Source organism: Marmota marmota, unplaced genomic scaffold (assembly GCF_001458135.2).
Source record: "Marmota marmota marmota unplaced genomic scaffold, marMar, whole genome shotgun sequence".
Lineage (NCBI taxonomy): Eukaryota > Metazoa > Chordata > Mammalia > Rodentia > Sciuridae > Marmota > Marmota marmota.
The window spans coordinates 14,288,357-14,304,284 of NW_026000168.1; the positions used below are offsets into that span (position 1 = coordinate 14,288,357).

Here is a 15,928-nt window from a genome sequence, read left to right on the forward strand (position 1 = left end):
GCACTTGTGTCCTTGAATGAGGCCCTGAGTTTCAGTTTCATCCTTCATAGCATGAGGATAATGGCACTTATTTCAGAGTAAAGTGCCTGTCCTGTCTTAACAGGTGCTCAGCAAATAACAGTAAAATGGGAAGAAAGTCTCCAGAAACCTTCTCTTCCCTAAAAGTGACTTTGGCCCAATGTAGATTGAGATGGTGATGAAGTGGGCTTAGTGGTGTCAGAGCCACACTGGCAGAAGGTGAGTGTGTGCACCAGGCCCTCAGGTTTTCATACTTGACTCCCAGGAAAGCCTGGTGGATGCCAACCCCGATCTATCCTCTGTGAGCAAAAGGGTTGTGCTGCTTGAGGATCCAGGCATGCTTTTTAATTTTTATTTTAGTTCCACGTAGGACTTGGTTAGGAAAAATAGTTCTGCTAGAGGTATAAATACAGAAAAATAGTGCAGTACTATTTCTGCTGTAGTTTGGCAACTTGTTACAAAATGCCCCAAATGTTAACAACTTTTGACCCAGGGTTTTTTTTTTTTTTTAATGTTGTTATTATTATTATTTTATTTAGAGGTAAAAAGTTTATTTTGGGCTGATGGTTTTAGAGGTTCAGTCTATGGTCAGGCAGCTCCTTTGCTCTGGGTCTGAAGTGAGGCAGAACACCATAGCAGAAGACATAGTGGAGGAAAACTGCTCAACTCATGGTGGCTGGAAAGCAGCCACTTATTTATTTATTTTCTTTTTTGACAGTACTAGGGATTGAACCCAGGGTTGCTCTACCACTGAGTTACATTTCCAATCCTTTTTATTTTTTACTTTGATGAGACAGGGTCTTGCTAAGTTGCCCAGCCTGGCCTCAAGCTTGCAGTTCTCCTGCCTCAGCCTCCTGAGTCACTGGGGATTACAGGTGTATGCCAGCACACCTAGCCCAGTTATTTTCTTAATCATTCATTATTAGGCCATAATCCCATTGATTTGGGGCTAAAGGTGTTCATCATGATAATAAAACCAGGAACATGTTTGTTTCATAATCCTTATGGGGCTGGGGTTGTAGCTCAGTGGTAGAGCACTTGCCCAGCTGTTATAAGGCCCTGGGCTTAAGAGCAAAAATCCCATTTCAAATCAAAACTAAAAAAAGAAGAGGAGCTTGGGATGTTGCTCACTGGTAGAGCACATGCCTAGCATGTGGGAGGCCCTGGGTTCTATCCCCAGCACTGCCAAAAAAAGAAAAAAGAAAGAAAACAAAACAAAATTAACATTACCCAAACCAAGTCATGAAATGGACTTTGATGCCATTTAAGGAGTCTCAGTTGGGCCTGTAATGACAAAGCCCAGACAGTAATTGCAATAGTATCAGTTCTGGCTTTGTGTAACTCATCTAGACTAAGACTTGCCCTTGGAAATGAGAAGTGTTGAGAGTGTACTTCCTTCTAGACACCAAAATAGATGGGGCCAAACCTTACTGCCCAAGTTTAATTCATTTCCTCCTGAGCAAGTTGCTTCTGTCACCCTGCTCTTCGTCCCTTCCCCCTGGCCTGCTGGTGCATTCAGAAGCTGCTCTGGTAATAAACATCAAGCACTGCCCTAAGTACCAAGTCTATTTTAATTCTGTTTTCTCAGAAACTGCTTCTGCATCATGGGCTCTTCTGAGCTCAGCCTAGGGCCTGCAGTGTTGATTTGAGCAGCCAGAGTTTGGGAAAAACAGAGTACTTCACTGGGCCCTGAGAGATAATTGGTAACTCTTCTCAGCCTGGGCTCATAAGCTTTATCTGGTATTTATAATTCTTCTTTGTCCGGGTGAGGCACCACAGAATAGGTTGAAGTGTTACTGCTGAAAATTATTTCTTGACTCTTCAGACAGCATGAGGCCTGAGGGATTAGAGTGAAGCAGTGTGTGTGGAATGAATGCGGTGCTGAATACACGGGTGGGTCCCCAGACCTTCCTCTCCATAGGGACCCTTCCATTTTCCCTGAGGCACAGGAAACACAGCGTAAGAGTTGCTGTAGAGGTCCTCATGGATTGCTTTGGTCTGTGGCCACTTCTATAGAATTGAGACAATTTCTCAGTTGCCTTCTGAGACCTCACCAGACTTGGCAGTGTTGCCAAAGCCATGTATCCCCTGAAGTCCATGTGGGCCCTAGTTGAGGAACTGAGAGTAATTGCAAGAGGCTGCTCCCCAGTGCCTTCTCCCTCCCTATGCCTTTGCATAGGCAGCAGCCAGCTGGTGGCCTAGCTGCCCCTTGTGCAAGGGCAAGCTGAAGCTGGGTAAACCTCATCTCTAGCTATGCATCTGACTATACTGCTGGGCTGGCTCTGTGGGCTCCATAGTGACAACATGGTGACAGTGGTGTGCTGCCGTGGAAATGCCATTTGTACCAGGCCAATGCTCACTGTTTTATATGTATTGTTGTTTTTCTTCCTTGATTGTTTTACAAATATGGAAACCAAGTCTTGGAAGATATTATTCCAGCTATTCATAGTTACAGGGCTGGGTGAAAAGCTGAGATTTAAAGTTGGGATTCTGCCAAAGCCCCATTCTCACCAAAGTTCCCCTCTATTCTGGAGCCTCGCCCTTGTGGAGTTTCTCAGGATTTTTCTAGCACTTTGTGCAGAAAGTACCTCTGCTTATTTAAATGGAGGTAGAAGTGTCTCTGCCTATTAGGTTTCAGGCACTGTCCACTGTCCACAACCTCTCCAGTATAGCAGGACATACCTCACTAAAACCTGTGAGGTTCATATGTTGTCCCCATTGTAGAGATGAAGCAGACTGCGTGATTGCTGAACATGTGTCTCTGAGGCTCTCATTATGAGCCAGGCTTTTATCTGCTGGGGTTGGCACTGCAGACACTTGTAGGACAGAGGGACCTTCAGTGAGGGAGAGCAACCATGCCCTTGAACAGAGATGCAGAGAGTGTTCCAAAGAAGTATGAGGGCAGGTGGTGTGTTGTGGAAGGACACCGGGACCTGCTCCTGGCTCTTGCCTGCCCACTCCTGCTTTCACTGCCAGCAGCTTTGACCTCACCAGAGCTACCAGCACGAAGAGTTGTGTGAGCTGCTGACCCCTCAGTCTCTCAGCAGTCAGGGCCATGGTTTGGCCAGCAATGTCTCAGAAGACTCTGTGCTGGGACAGGAGGTGTTGTGACTCTGCCCTTCTTTTCCAGGCTGTGAATTTTTCAAGGAATATAAGGATCGGGATTACATGGCTGAAGGGCTCATATTTAACTGGAAACAGGTATGAACAACGTTGTTCAACTTGGGTCTTATGTTTCTTTGTAAAGGAAGACTGAGAACAGCTAGTTAGCTTTTCGGGGGAAATAACTACCTTTCTCCTTTCTCTTTTCTTCCCTAAATGAGTCTCATTATATCTCGTCTTCTCTTTGTATATGCATGTTACATTCTCATCTGTGCTTTCCTCTTTCCTCTTAATGTCTTTCTTTCTTGGTCAGGATAAGATAGAAAAGTCCCTCTTTCCTCCACTCTCTGTGTAAGGGCAGAGAGCAGGGTTCTGTTTTTTCTCCAGTCAGGAGCAGCAGGCCCAGGAAACTTGATGGAGATTGAATATAGATTAATCTTGCTTATTTCAGCAGCCAACTTTTGTAAATGTCTGACAGAAGCATTCCGCTCAGCTGCAGAGATCTGGTCACTCTGATTTTTAAACTGTCAGTTCCAGAATAGCGTAAGCTTCTGGCCAGGAGAAGGCCAGCACTGTGGAGGAACATCCTTCCTGTGGTAGCCACAGCTTTAGGGCCATGACCTTTCTGTTATCACAACCTCTTGGGGAGCCAGTTCATGTCTCACAGGTGTCATTCTGTCCCTAGGACTACGTCGATGCCCCCTTGAGCATCCCCGATTTCCTGACTCACCCTCTGAATATTGACTGGAGCCTGTATCAGGTGAGGGGCCTGATCCAACAGGCAGGATAAGGGGGTGGGGGGTAGTCAGGGGACCCCCCGGGCATGCCCCACAAGACTCTTGTGGAGATAATGCTGGCACCTGACTGTCTCACAGCCTAGGAAGGGAGGAGTTGCACTCAGTTAACTCTCTCTCTCCTGGTTTGCTCTTGGCCCAGAAAATCAAAGCTTTCTGAACGTGACTCATTGAAAGATTTGGATCTACCAGGAGTTCTGTTTCCAGGGGACCTCATGGAGTCTGTTTTTTTTTTTTATCTCCCCAGATTTGAGCTTTAGTGACTTTTTTCATTTTTCCTTTTGAAACGTTTGTTAGAGAAAGAGCAGAGCCGCCTGACCTCATTTGATTATAGAATCTTTAAAATTACTTCCATTATGTTTTCCTCTGTTGCTGCCTGCCACAGAGGGGCCCTAGTCTTGCTGGATGGACCTGTCTCTCCACCCTGTTGAGCCCACACAGGCTAAACGCTTCCAGTGGTCTGGATTGCCATCACTTCAGACAGCACAAGTAGCCTTTCCTTCCCCACATCCTGTCCCTGTGCCTGGCTGTCCCCTTTCAGCTTCCTCTTGTTTGGCTGACATACTGCCCTTCAGATTTGGCTCAGTGACAGCTTCAGGAGGACTCTCCTGATCTGCCTCCTTTCTCTCCCATCCCTGGCAGGTTGGATGCCTGCATCTACCTTCTCATTAACCCCCCTGGGAACATTTATCATGGAATTTTCCACCAAGCTTTAGTCACCAAATTGGAGATGTGCTTCTGTGAGCTCCAGGAGGATGGGGACCCATGGTTTATGCATCCCGGCACAGAAACAGGCAGAGAGCCTAGAGAAAGGATGAGCCAGTGACCCAGTAGAAACATCCTGCCTCCCTACATATTCCTCTATCCTCATGTCTGGCCAACTCCTAGCCCCCAGGTCTCCTTTCTCGGAGAGGTCTGCATGTTAGGCAGCCAGTTGCCCCACACCTTCTTGTTTTGTCATCCTGATGGCAGGGAGTCTGGAAAGGTAGGGGCTATCTTTATCTTATCTCTGGATATCACAGGGTAGCTGCTTCACAGCTGTCTGAGAACAGGAGAGTGAAGCCAGGTCTCCCCCCCATAGGTATTTCTGTAATAGAAGGGGCCTCAGGGAGGAGAGCAGACTAGTGTTCCTTCTTACAGTCTGGAAGCCTGGAGAAGGAACAGATTTAGGGGGTGGGGGAGGGCTGTCCCCTAGTCTCAAGTCCCACACTGTGCCTAGAGGATTGAACAGCCAAAGGAACTAGAGGTTTCCTTTTTTGTTTACTGTATGTAGAGGTCCAGGTAGGCCCTCCTCCAAGCTGCCCTCGGTTCCCTCTGGCACCATTTTCCCTCCTTATGCAGGTGCAAACTGGATCTATTGAGATACTTACCAAATAAGGTTTGGCTGCTGGGCTCTGAGCATGGGTCCTGCCAAAGGGTGTTGCCTCTTTGGGAAGGAGACTTGTGTGTGTGAGCAGGAGCTCTGCTTAGTAGACAAAGCTCTGCTCGGCCAGCTCAGCTCTGTGGTCTTGAGCAATTGACCTCACTTTCCCCTGAAAGTGGAGTTGGTGACACCTATGTGGCCAGGCCCAAATGTGATCACTGTTAAAGTGTCCTTTGCTCTGAAATGCCAGACAGGTTCTCATGGTAATGAGGCAGCCGGCACTAGCTAGCTGACTCGAGGGAGTGGACACTAATAAAATTCTAGGCATGGAAGCTGCAGGGCTGAAGTAGCGGAGGTGGCTTCCTCCTCTGAGGCACCTCTTCAGTGCTGCCAAGCCAGTTTGTGTCATTGGGCCTCCTGCCACTTGTCATCTTTAGCAAGGTGCAGGCCATTTCTGTACCTCAGCACTGGGGCCCCAGGACCCTAATTCTCCACCTCCATTATCCACTCCAGGAGTTGACACTCTCCATTGACACATCCCATCAGTTCTCTAAATCGTTGCGCCTAGTGGAACTCCTCGGTCCCCACCTCTGTCTCTTGTGCACTGGCTAGTCCAGGCCACTGTCACCTCTCATATCTGAGCATAGGCTGCATTGAGGAATAACTAGGAATAGTACTAATGAGAGAGCCAACCTGGCAGATAGCAAGCACTCAAATGATAGAGCAGGGCCATTGTTGTCACCCTGACTTAAAACCCACCACTTTCCATGTACCTCAGCATATAGCCCCAAGACCTTCATGTAGCCTTCCAGCTTCATGCAGTCTGGCCTGGCTTGCTCTTAGGACTCTCTAATCCTCTTCCTGCCTCATTGAAAGGCCTCCTTTGTGTCGCGACCCCTCGCCAGCAAGGGAAAACACGACACAGGATTCTTCTTTCAGCAGTTTATTCAGGCCTTGATTCAAGTATCATCTTCTAGCGACCCCCCGCTGAGCGCCCAAGCACAGCCTAATAAAGCCTCCCGCATACCAATCTTAAGCTGCCACGTGGACCTTTCTCATAGGATGGGAAGGGATTGCGTGCCAATTCTCCATATTAGGAGTTGTTTGTCACAGGCCACAGTGGAAGCCGGCGCCATCTTCTAATGGCGGCCACGGTCTAATTAGAACGGCTCACCACACCTTTGAGCTTTTTAAAGGAAGGGTGCTGTCCCTGAGTTTTATACGCTGTTTTCTTTGTCAGAAACATGTTTTTCCTCTCTCTTCTCTTGCTTATGCTCTCCCATGTCACCAACTCCAAAAGACCCTCCCTATTGGTTCTTATGCATTAGGCTAGGTCTGCAAAAGGCAACCCCATAGGGAAAATAATTGGGCTTGGTCTTTGAGGGATGAGTAGGAGTTTTTCCAGCCAGGAGAAAAGATACTCCAAGTACAGAAACAAGCAGAGGCATGGTGCTTACTTGGCTTTGCTCCCAGAGACTGGTGGATCGCCTGGGATGAGTCAGAGGTGAATCTAGGTTTTAGCACATTTCCAGACCCTCCTTGTATGCAGCAATCCCCAGACTTCAGTTTCTTACTCTGTTATTGTAGCACCTGTCCCTGTATTGTAGATGTGACTGGAATATGGACTTCAGAGTCTAGAGGGGCTGGTTTCCTCCTTCATCTCAACTCTGTGCTCTGGGCCTCTCTAGCCTGTGGCTTCTCCCACCAAACTGGGAACAGGCTGCCTCTGCCTCTCCCTGACCATGGTGTGGTTATTGGTGTCCACAGAGCTCCAGCCCTCCGGCCTTGCCCTGCCCTGGCTGCTGCAGTCCCCCCAGCACACCTGACACACGCTGGGCCTTGTGCTGCATGACTCCTACCTCTATCCTTCTACTCCTGCTCCTGGAGCCTCTTGAGAATCCAAGCAACAAGGGAATTTATTGGCAACAGTGTGTCTGACACATTGAGCCAGACAAGTGGAGACCCTTGTACTCCTGCCAGTAATGGCGTTGTTAATGCAGCGCTGCAGCAGCTATCTCCTGAACTGCTGAAAGTGGGTCAGAACTCTCCGGGGGCGTGGGAGGGTCAGGCCAATAAGCCTGGTTTAAATTCCTGGGAAAACCATTCCAATTACAGGTGTCGTGTTCCCCTCCCCCTGGGAAGTGCTCTCTTGCTGGCATGCGCCACCCTCTCTGCACAGCTCCAGAATGCTGATAGGCAGTCATGTCCTAAGAGAACAGAGGCTGTCCCCAGCCAGGGAAAACGGCTTTGCAGAACTGGGTCAGCCCCCTCCATGAAATCCCAGATTGGGAGTGGGCTGCTTCACATTTCCTGGTCTAGAGCTCTGGCTTGGACTTGAGTTGGGCTCTGCTCTCTTTATGGCTTTTGCTCATTTCTCATCTCCTACCTCAAGGGCCTCCTGTTAGAAAAGGTCTTGCTGCTAAACAGACTGCGTTTATTCATCAGAAGACAATATGCAGGGCTGGGGGTGTGGCTCAGCATTAAGGTACTTGCCTGGTACGCAGGAGGCCCCGAGTTCAATCCCCAGCACTGCAAGAAAAAAAAAAAAAAGAGAGAGAGAGAGACTATGCAGCAAACAGCAGTAAAAAGTGCATGTAACATGTTTGAGAAGGTTAATATTCTAATTGGTTCCTGTGATATGATGGCAAATGAAAAATTGCCTGGCCATTTGAGGTATTGGCCATAGGCTTAAAGCTCTTCATATTCCTTCATTGAAACCTACACTGGGCACCTGAGACTTAGGGAACACTAAAGTACAGGGGGCTGTGGGTCTGTCCTTCCCCTTCCTTGTCCTCAGAGCAGGTTAGGCATGTTGTAGTTGAGTTGGATGCAGCAGAGTAAGGGAGTGCAAGGAGCTCTCGGAACTGGGGGAAGAGCATCTTGGATTATCTGGGATTTGAGACCTGTGGCTGCAGACCAAAAGCATTATGTGCTCATTGCTCCAAAATAACACTTAGCATTTTATTTATTTTTTATTTTACAGTGCTGGAATTGAACCCAGCACCTTGTGCATGCTACCATTGAACTATACCCTCAGCCACTGTTTTATTTTTTATTTATTTATTTATTTTTTTTCAAAGAGGAAGCTCTTTTTCTTTTTCTAAATATTTATTTATTTTAGTTCTCGGCGGACACAACATCTTTGTTTGTATGTGGTGCTGAGGATCGAACCCGGGCCGCACACATGCCAGGCGAGCGCGCTACCGCTTGAGCCACATCCCCAGCCCTGTTTTATTTTTAAAATACTTTAAGTTCCCAGTCTGAGTTAATATGTCCCTATTCCCCTTTCCTTTGTCTTGTCCAACAGAGTTGGGACCTGGTGCAACAGACACAAAACTACCTGAAATTGCTGCTCTCCATAGTCAATAGCGATGGTGAGTCTCATCTTCCTTGAACCCTCAAGCCATTGTATCTTCTGGGTGTTCCCAGTTCATGACACCCAGGCTGGAGTATTTTTCAGGGTTGCACACCCACCATTTGTATTGTGGGAGAGGGATTTGGGGGTTCCCTAGAATCCCACAGGCTGGGTGGGATTTGTCCATTGGCATCCTTAGTTCTTAAAACCCTAGAAGTCAAAATTATCTTATTAGCATCTGAGCCATACACGAGGCAGTGCACTGGCTCAGGTGGCCTTTGAATTGTGCACATTGGATTGTGTCTGAGGCTAGAATGGGCTTCTAATCCAAAAGGATAAGACTTGAGATACCCAAATAAGTACTGGCTGCTTCTCCAGTGTACCTAAGCCTGTGGAGGGCCTGTTCTTGGGATACCAGTTGGGTGAGCCTGTTTTGTTCAGCATCTCCAGAGCCAACCCTTAACTCCTTGGTAGCAATCAGGACTTCTGATTCCTGCCTGAATGAGAAGAAACATATTGGCACATGGAACTGAGAAGGCCTGTGAGCAGAGCCAGATGTCTAATGAATATCATAAAGGATCTCTCTGCATTTCTCAAAATCACCATCTCGTTAGCTTCACGGCTGGCAGCTATTCCACACTCTTCTCCTGCTGCCTAAGTTCCCCAGAGGGGAGAGACATGCTCATTGGTCCAGTTTGGGTCAAGTGCCATGCTTGAACTTGATCACTGTGCCCAGATGGGGTGTGTATTTAGAAAAGAAGGAAGAAAAAGTCTCATGCTGTCCCCTGGAGCTGGGCAGTGGCTCTGGCTGGGGCAGTGCCATCCCTCAAAGGGCTTGTGGAGGTCGTCTCAAGAGTTTGGGGAGCAGGCTGGGGATGTGGCTCAAGCGGTAGCGCGCTCGCCTGGCATGCATGCGGCCCGGGTTCGATCCTCAGCACCACATACAATCAAAGATGTTGTGTCCACCGAAAACTAAAAAATAAAATATTAAAATTCTCTCTCTCTCTCTCTCTCTCTCTCTCTTTAAAAAAAAAAAAAAGAGTTTGGGGAACTGGGTATTGGTCCAGAGTACTCTACAGTTCCTATAGCCATGCACAGTGAAGAGTTTATCTTTATCTCTCCCAAGAAAAAGAACAAAAAAGCTCCTGCCTTCCCCTAAGTATTTGTGTCCCCCAGCCAAATGCTGGGCAGGGACCTGTAGTCAGCACTACCCAAATTCCCTGGGCAGTGTGAACTGTCTAGGGTGAATACCTCCCTGGAGGCACACCAAGGACTGTAGCCAGGAGAAGGATGTTGCAGACCAGGACAGCTATCCCCTAGCTGCCCCTGTCTATGCCTAGGTTGGGGAAAAGCACTAGGGAGACCCCTGGGAAGACGGCTGGGGTGGCCTGGCTCCCTCCCCTAGCCGGTGTGGTGGTATTCCCTTCTCATCAGCCCCTGTCTGGTTCTCTCCTGGGCTCCTGTTCCATGGTGTCTGATTAGATGACAGCGGGCTGCTGGTGCACTGTATCTCAGGCTGGGATCGGACCCCCCTCTTCATCTCTCTCCTGCGCCTTTCCTTGTGGGCTGTGAGTATGGACGGGCTGGGCTCTGGGGTCTGGGAGCATTCAGAGGCCCTGGTGTACATTTGTCTCCAGGATGCAAGATCAGGGGTGAGGGACCCACTCAGCAGGTGTTGTATTTAGCCCTGGTCTTAGGGTTGTTGGTCATCCTGCATTGTCACCAGGTCTGTGACTGTGGGTCTGTTCCTCGGCTGAGGAGGTTCATCACCGTACGGCAGTTCTGATCTTGTGCCCGCATGCTATCTTCCAGGATGGGCTCATCCACACGTCTCTGAAGCCTGCTGAGATCCTCTACCTAACTGTGGCCTATGACTGGTTCCTTTTTGGGTAAGCCTTGGAGAAACATCCTTGGAGGCTTTGGGTGGGATGGTGTTTCGGTGACTCTTTCTGTAGTGAGTGATGTGGCATCTCCCATGACAGGGGTCCCTTGGAGAAGGGCTAAAGATGCACATGGGCCCCACTCAGTGCACTGTTGTCAAAGATGTTGTCTGTCCATGATGACCAGATGCCCCTCAGCCCTCATCTTGGTGCTATTACCTTTGACCTTTTAACTTCCTTTTTCAGGCACATGTTGGTAGATCGGCTCAGCAAAGGAGAGGAGGTGAGTGCCGTTCACAGGCTGTGAACAGGGAACCGGGCTGACACAAGAGACAGATTGACAGTCTGCTTGCGTGCCACACTGTATGGGCCATGCCTCAGGCAGCATGGCAAAAGCAAAAGCATAGTGGCTGCCCCCCACCTCCATACTGGTCCTGGGGTCTCCTACACAGTGGGAGAAAATGCTGGGTGCTCAGCTCTGCCAGCGATATGCAGCCTCATGTGGCCTTCAGGTGCCGCTTCTCTCCACTGTTTACTTGTTTTCTACTCTTAGCTCTGAAACCAACATGCAAGTCCTCTTCCTGTTCCTCATCCTCCCAGCTGAAAAACAAGCTCTCTGTCTACCTATCTCTCTCTCCCTCTCCCCCCACCACCCCACCTTTTCTTTCTTTTTTTTTCCCCCTTTTGTACCAGGGATTGAACCCAAGGATGCTTAACTACTGAGCCACATCCCCAGCCCTTTTTTATATTTTATTTAAAGGCAAGGTCTTGCTGAGTTTCTTAGGTCCTTGGTAAATTGTTGAGGCTGGCCTTGAATTTGCAATCCTCCTACCTCCGCCTCCCAAGCCCCTGCCCCTGGATTACAGGTGTGTGCCACCATACCTGGCTCTGTCCTTCCTTATCCCATTATACCCACCTCGTCCCTTTTCATCCCCAAGGTGGTCTGAGCACACAGTCCTGCTTGGAGCCTCACTTCTGGGGCCTCCTGCAGGTCCTCTTCCTGTCCTTCCTCCTCAATACCTTCTTTCCCTCCTTCCTCTGTTTCCACCATCTTTTCCTGCTGAGCATGCTTGTTTCCCCAATAGCAAACCTGGAGCCAGACACCAGTGTGCCCTGTTTGTCTTGATTATTACCTGGGTGACCTTGGGCAACATGTTTATCCTTGAGTCTTCTTATGCCTCATTGAGAGACCCAGATGCCCAGCATGGGAGCATCCACAGGGTTAGTGCTTTCTCTTCTGCCCCTGTCCTGCAATCTTCTTAAAGCATCTTTCTTATCCTGAGCCTTTCTCCTTTTTGGCATCTTATCTCACACCTCCTTCTTTTGTTCCTCCCTCTCAGCTGCTCCTCTCCCTTCCAAATCCCTTCTTCTGAGCACTTATCGCATCTGCCAGGGCTGCAGAGCTCATAAGCCTGTTCCTCAGAGGCCTCCAGGAACTCTATCAGAGGCAGTGACTTCAGCATTGAAATCTGGGTGGAAGGCCTCTTTGTATCCTCTTGTTAAGGGACTTTGCCTTGCCGGCACTTCAGGACATTCTGTCCTCCACACCATCTCCCTCCTCCCTCCAGAGCAAGTCTGAATCTGCCTTCAGAGACTCAGGCAAAGACAGGGCTGAGCTTAAACCCTTGGCTTCTGAGCAGGAGTGACACTTAAGCTGGGAGGTTGGTCTTCAGAATAGGCTTTTCTCTTAGCTCCCCATCTCTTAGCTCCCCACACCCTGTAGACACTGAATCTTTAAAACAAACAAAAATTCCAGGCCTGTGAGACATTGTTGTCCTCTCCACTGCCTTTGATGTTCACAGAGCACATCAGACAGAGGAGTCTGGTGAAAATACTTTTTAAATTTTATGTAACACAGCATTTTCACACTGGTCTGACCTTGACAACCTTCTGCCTCTTGAGGAAGTTCTGTGAAACCCTTGCCTTTACCTGCCTGAAACCTAAGAACTGGCCCTTAACAGCTCGTCAGCAGGGCAGGCTGTGGGCCACTCTGTGGCTGTCCCCATACCAGTCATCCCAGCCTGTTTCTGGGCACCTCCCCATTCCATGGGATCCATTCCCTTCCCTTGTGTTCCTGCTGTGTCCATTAATCCCCTGCCCCAGATCAACTTCCCTGTCAGCCTTTCTCCTTAGGCTCCTAGAGGTGAGGAAGAGAAAGATTCTGTTCTCTCATCCTCCTGGACAGTTTGAAGTCTCAGGCTTGACTCTTCACACTCCCAGGAAGGGAACATATTCCTTTCTGCCATAGACTAGCCCAGAAGCATGTGGAAGGCCCTCCTGAGCCCCTCTATCACCTGCCCCACAGCTCCTGTAGACCAGAGTATCCACTGGGATCCCTAAAGCAGGCCACTGTCCAGCAGGAAGATTGACCAGAGAGAGTGCGCTGCCCACTCCTGTTAGATCTGCCACCCCGACACTTCTTGCAGGGAATAGCCATCTTCTCACTGAGTGCTGCTATTTGTCTCCCCTTCAGATTTTCTTCTTCTGCTTCAATTTTTTGAAGCATATCACCTCCGAGGAGTTCTCTGCTCTGAAGACCCAAAGGTAAGCAGAGGAGCACTGTTCCACCATAGGAGGCCCTCGCTGCCTTATTTCTTCCCTGCTGCTACCCGGCCACCTTCCCTCTGAGGCCAGGGTCGGGTGCCTGCTGACAGCCCCTGAAGGAAGAAGTCTTCCACAGGGGAGGCCATGTTGAGGTCACACTAGCAGAAAGGCTCTGGGGTGATGAATGGCCTCTGGTGACTAAGTTGCTGTAGGGAAAAGTCATCCTAGGGACAGACTCCTAGCTCCCCATGCCTCTGAGCTGATTGTCACTGCCCCAGACCCTTGCAGGAGCCTCTCTGTGCCCACAATGAGGCAGAGATCTGGGAAATACAGGCAGATGGACTGGCAATTGCTTTAAGGCCCCTTTGAGAGCTGATGCCTCTTCTGAGTTAATTTGCCTTCCTAATCCAAACTTCTAGTATGTTGGGCCAGACTTGAGCTCTCAAGGGCCAAGCAGATTAAGAGGAGGCCAGCTGTGCTGGTCTGGGGAATGTGTGGTAGACAGAGCAGGTAGGGTACAACTCTCTGTAGGTAGGACCTACTCCATGAGTTGTCGGTGGGCTCTGGCTGCTTTTCAGGATGGGCGGGGTTGGGAAAGAAGAGACCCCAGCTAGAGCTGGCGTTCCCTGCTCTGGGTTCTGTCACAGGAGGAAGAGTTTGCCAGCCCGGGACGCAGGCTTCACTGTGGAAGACATCTGCATGCTGAGTGAGTCCTGGCCCAGCCGCTTTTCCTTCCTCAGCACAGCTTTCTGATTATAGACTACACAGGAACCATTCTAGAAGTTTCTTTGTCCAGCTGAATGGTGTGGAAGAGGTGAGGGACTGGTAGCAAGAGAAGATGACACACTGACCAGTGGCACTGGCGTTTTTCAGGACGAAGGGACCGTGGCAGCACCACCAGCCTTGGCAGTGACTTCTCCCTAGTCATGGAGAGCTCCCCAGGAGCCGCAGGGAGCTTCACCTATGAGGCCATGGAGCTGATTCCGGCAGGAGCACAGACTCAGGCAGCTTGGTGAGGGGCCAGACTGGGACCAGGATCACTCACAGCTGTGGCCAGGGCCACCAGCCCCAGGGAGCCAGGCTAGAGTCCCAAGAACAAAGGAGCCTCTGATAGGAGGCCTGAGAGCTCAGCTTCATCTCATGCTGTCTATATTGGGCCTTAGAGGCCAGCCATCTGGTTGGTGAGGGGCACTGCCTATGGTGGCCCCAGAGCATAGGGGCTCCCTGTGGGACCAAGCAGCTGTGGCCAGCAGGAGTAGGAGGCTGGTGTCAGGCCCTAGAGGAGCATCCTGCACCATGTGTGTGTTGGGGGTGGGGGGGTGTTAGGAAAAAAGCAAAATGCCATTGCAGGTGATGTTTAGCAATTGGGAATTTGTATGAGGTTCACTTCTTTGTGAAGGAATCTGAGACCCTGGCGACTCCTTTCCTACACAAGTGGCTCGGGGTTTTATATAGCATTTCCAGGGATGGGGAGAGGCAGTCACTGAGCTGTTAGTTAAGAATGATTTTCTGGTATGTTCTCTGAGACTGGTAGGCCAGTGTAATTTGAATACCATGGTCCCTCGGTAAAGCCCTAGCTCTGGCTGCCTGTGCCCCTGAGCCTGAGGGAATGCCCTGTGTGTATCCATTCCTTCAGCACTGTCCTAGAATAACGAAAGCAGGCCCCAGGCACAGGAACAGTGTCAGGGTGCCTTGGCCAGTAGCCCCACTCTCCCGCCACAGGAGGAAGAATCACTCGTCCTCTCCACAGAGTGTGCTCTGGAACCGGCCACAGCCCTCCGAGGACCGCCTGCCTTCCCACCCGGGGCTGGTTGAAGCCAAGTCTTCCAGCTCCTCGTCTTCAAACCATTCTGACAACTTCTTCAGGATGGGTAGCAGTCCACTGGAAGTCCCCAAACCCAGGTGAGGCACTCCCAACACCCCTGCTAGTGGAGGTGACTAGCCTCCCCATAACAAGCCTGGAGGTGGGCTTCTGGTACTTGAGCCAGTGTATTAGGTGGGATTCCTGTGTGATGCCTGCAGGCAGTAGACCTCAGAGACTGGGGATGTGGATGTGGAGAATTTGGCAGGTGCAGTATTTGGAGAATGTGTTAGTGTTTGGGCACAAAGCAAGGGCTGGTTTATAGAGAGGTTTGAGATACCTTCCTGGAGCATATCTCAAATCCAGGGGAATCCAGAACGTATAGTGGTTGGATAACACAGACAGGGAGTTGGGGCTACCTCCACATATCCCCTTGGGTAAATTCTACCCGCTGTGGACTGCCCATTGTGACTGAAGAGATGGATCTGGATGCTCTAGGTCCTTTCTGGCTCTCACATTCCATTACAAGTTGGTTGGGCAATGAAGAGAGCAAATGCTAGGAACTGGACTAGAAGTGTGTAACACTGACTAGCCATAGGTGACAAAACACATCTGGGAAAAGGAGCAGCTCAGTCAGACAGGGTGAATGCACCTGAGATATGGCCAGAGTGTTCTACCGGGGGTGGCGCTTCTTGAGAGGTTGAATCTGAGCACCGGGCCAAAGGCCTAGGATTGAAGAATGATCTGGCACTTGGGGAGAGCATTCCCTAGTTGACTCTGAACCACATTTTTCATTTCGTATCCCCAAGGAAAGAATGCTGTGAATTGCTTTGCTTTTGTTTTTGTTTTAAACTAGGAATTGAACACAAGGGTGCTCTACCATTGAAGGGCGTTGGATTGCCTCACATCCCCTAACCTTTTTTTATTTTATACTTTGAGACAAGAGTCTTCCTAAGAAGCTTAGGGTCTTGCCAAGTTGCAGAGGCTAGCCTTGAACTTGTGATCCTCCTGCCTCAGCCTCCTGAGTTACTGGGATTACAGGCAGGTGCCACTATGTCTGTCAATTGCTTT

At 49.6% G+C, this 15,928-nt stretch overlaps 1 protein-coding gene across 9 annotated transcripts in view; it reads left to right on the forward strand.

Annotated features, from left to right (window-relative positions):
- Mtmr14 (myotubularin related protein 14) overlaps positions 1 to 15,928 on the forward strand; it is a 47,641-nt gene that overhangs the window by 21,086 nt on the left and 10,627 nt on the right. For 7 of the 9 annotated variants that reach the window (XM_015494984.2, XM_048787078.1, XM_015494985.2 and 4 more), the window contains 10 exons: positions 3,149 to 3,219; positions 3,806 to 3,880; positions 8,585 to 8,651; positions 10,115 to 10,200; positions 10,445 to 10,521; positions 10,759 to 10,795; positions 12,986 to 13,056; positions 13,704 to 13,762; positions 13,930 to 14,068; positions 14,779 to 14,958. In XM_015494984.2, coding sequence (XP_015350470.1) covers positions 3,149 to 3,219; positions 3,806 to 3,880; positions 8,585 to 8,651; positions 10,115 to 10,200; positions 10,445 to 10,521; positions 10,759 to 10,795; positions 12,986 to 13,056; positions 13,704 to 13,762; positions 13,930 to 14,068; positions 14,779 to 14,958 — 862 coding nt within the window. The remainder of the gene's footprint in view (positions 1 to 3,148; positions 3,220 to 3,805; positions 3,881 to 8,584; positions 8,652 to 10,114; positions 10,201 to 10,444; positions 10,522 to 10,758; positions 10,796 to 12,985; positions 13,057 to 13,703; positions 13,763 to 13,929; positions 14,069 to 14,778; positions 14,959 to 15,928) is intronic. The other 2 variants (XM_048787077.1, XM_048787079.1) reach the window with 1 other exon arrangement.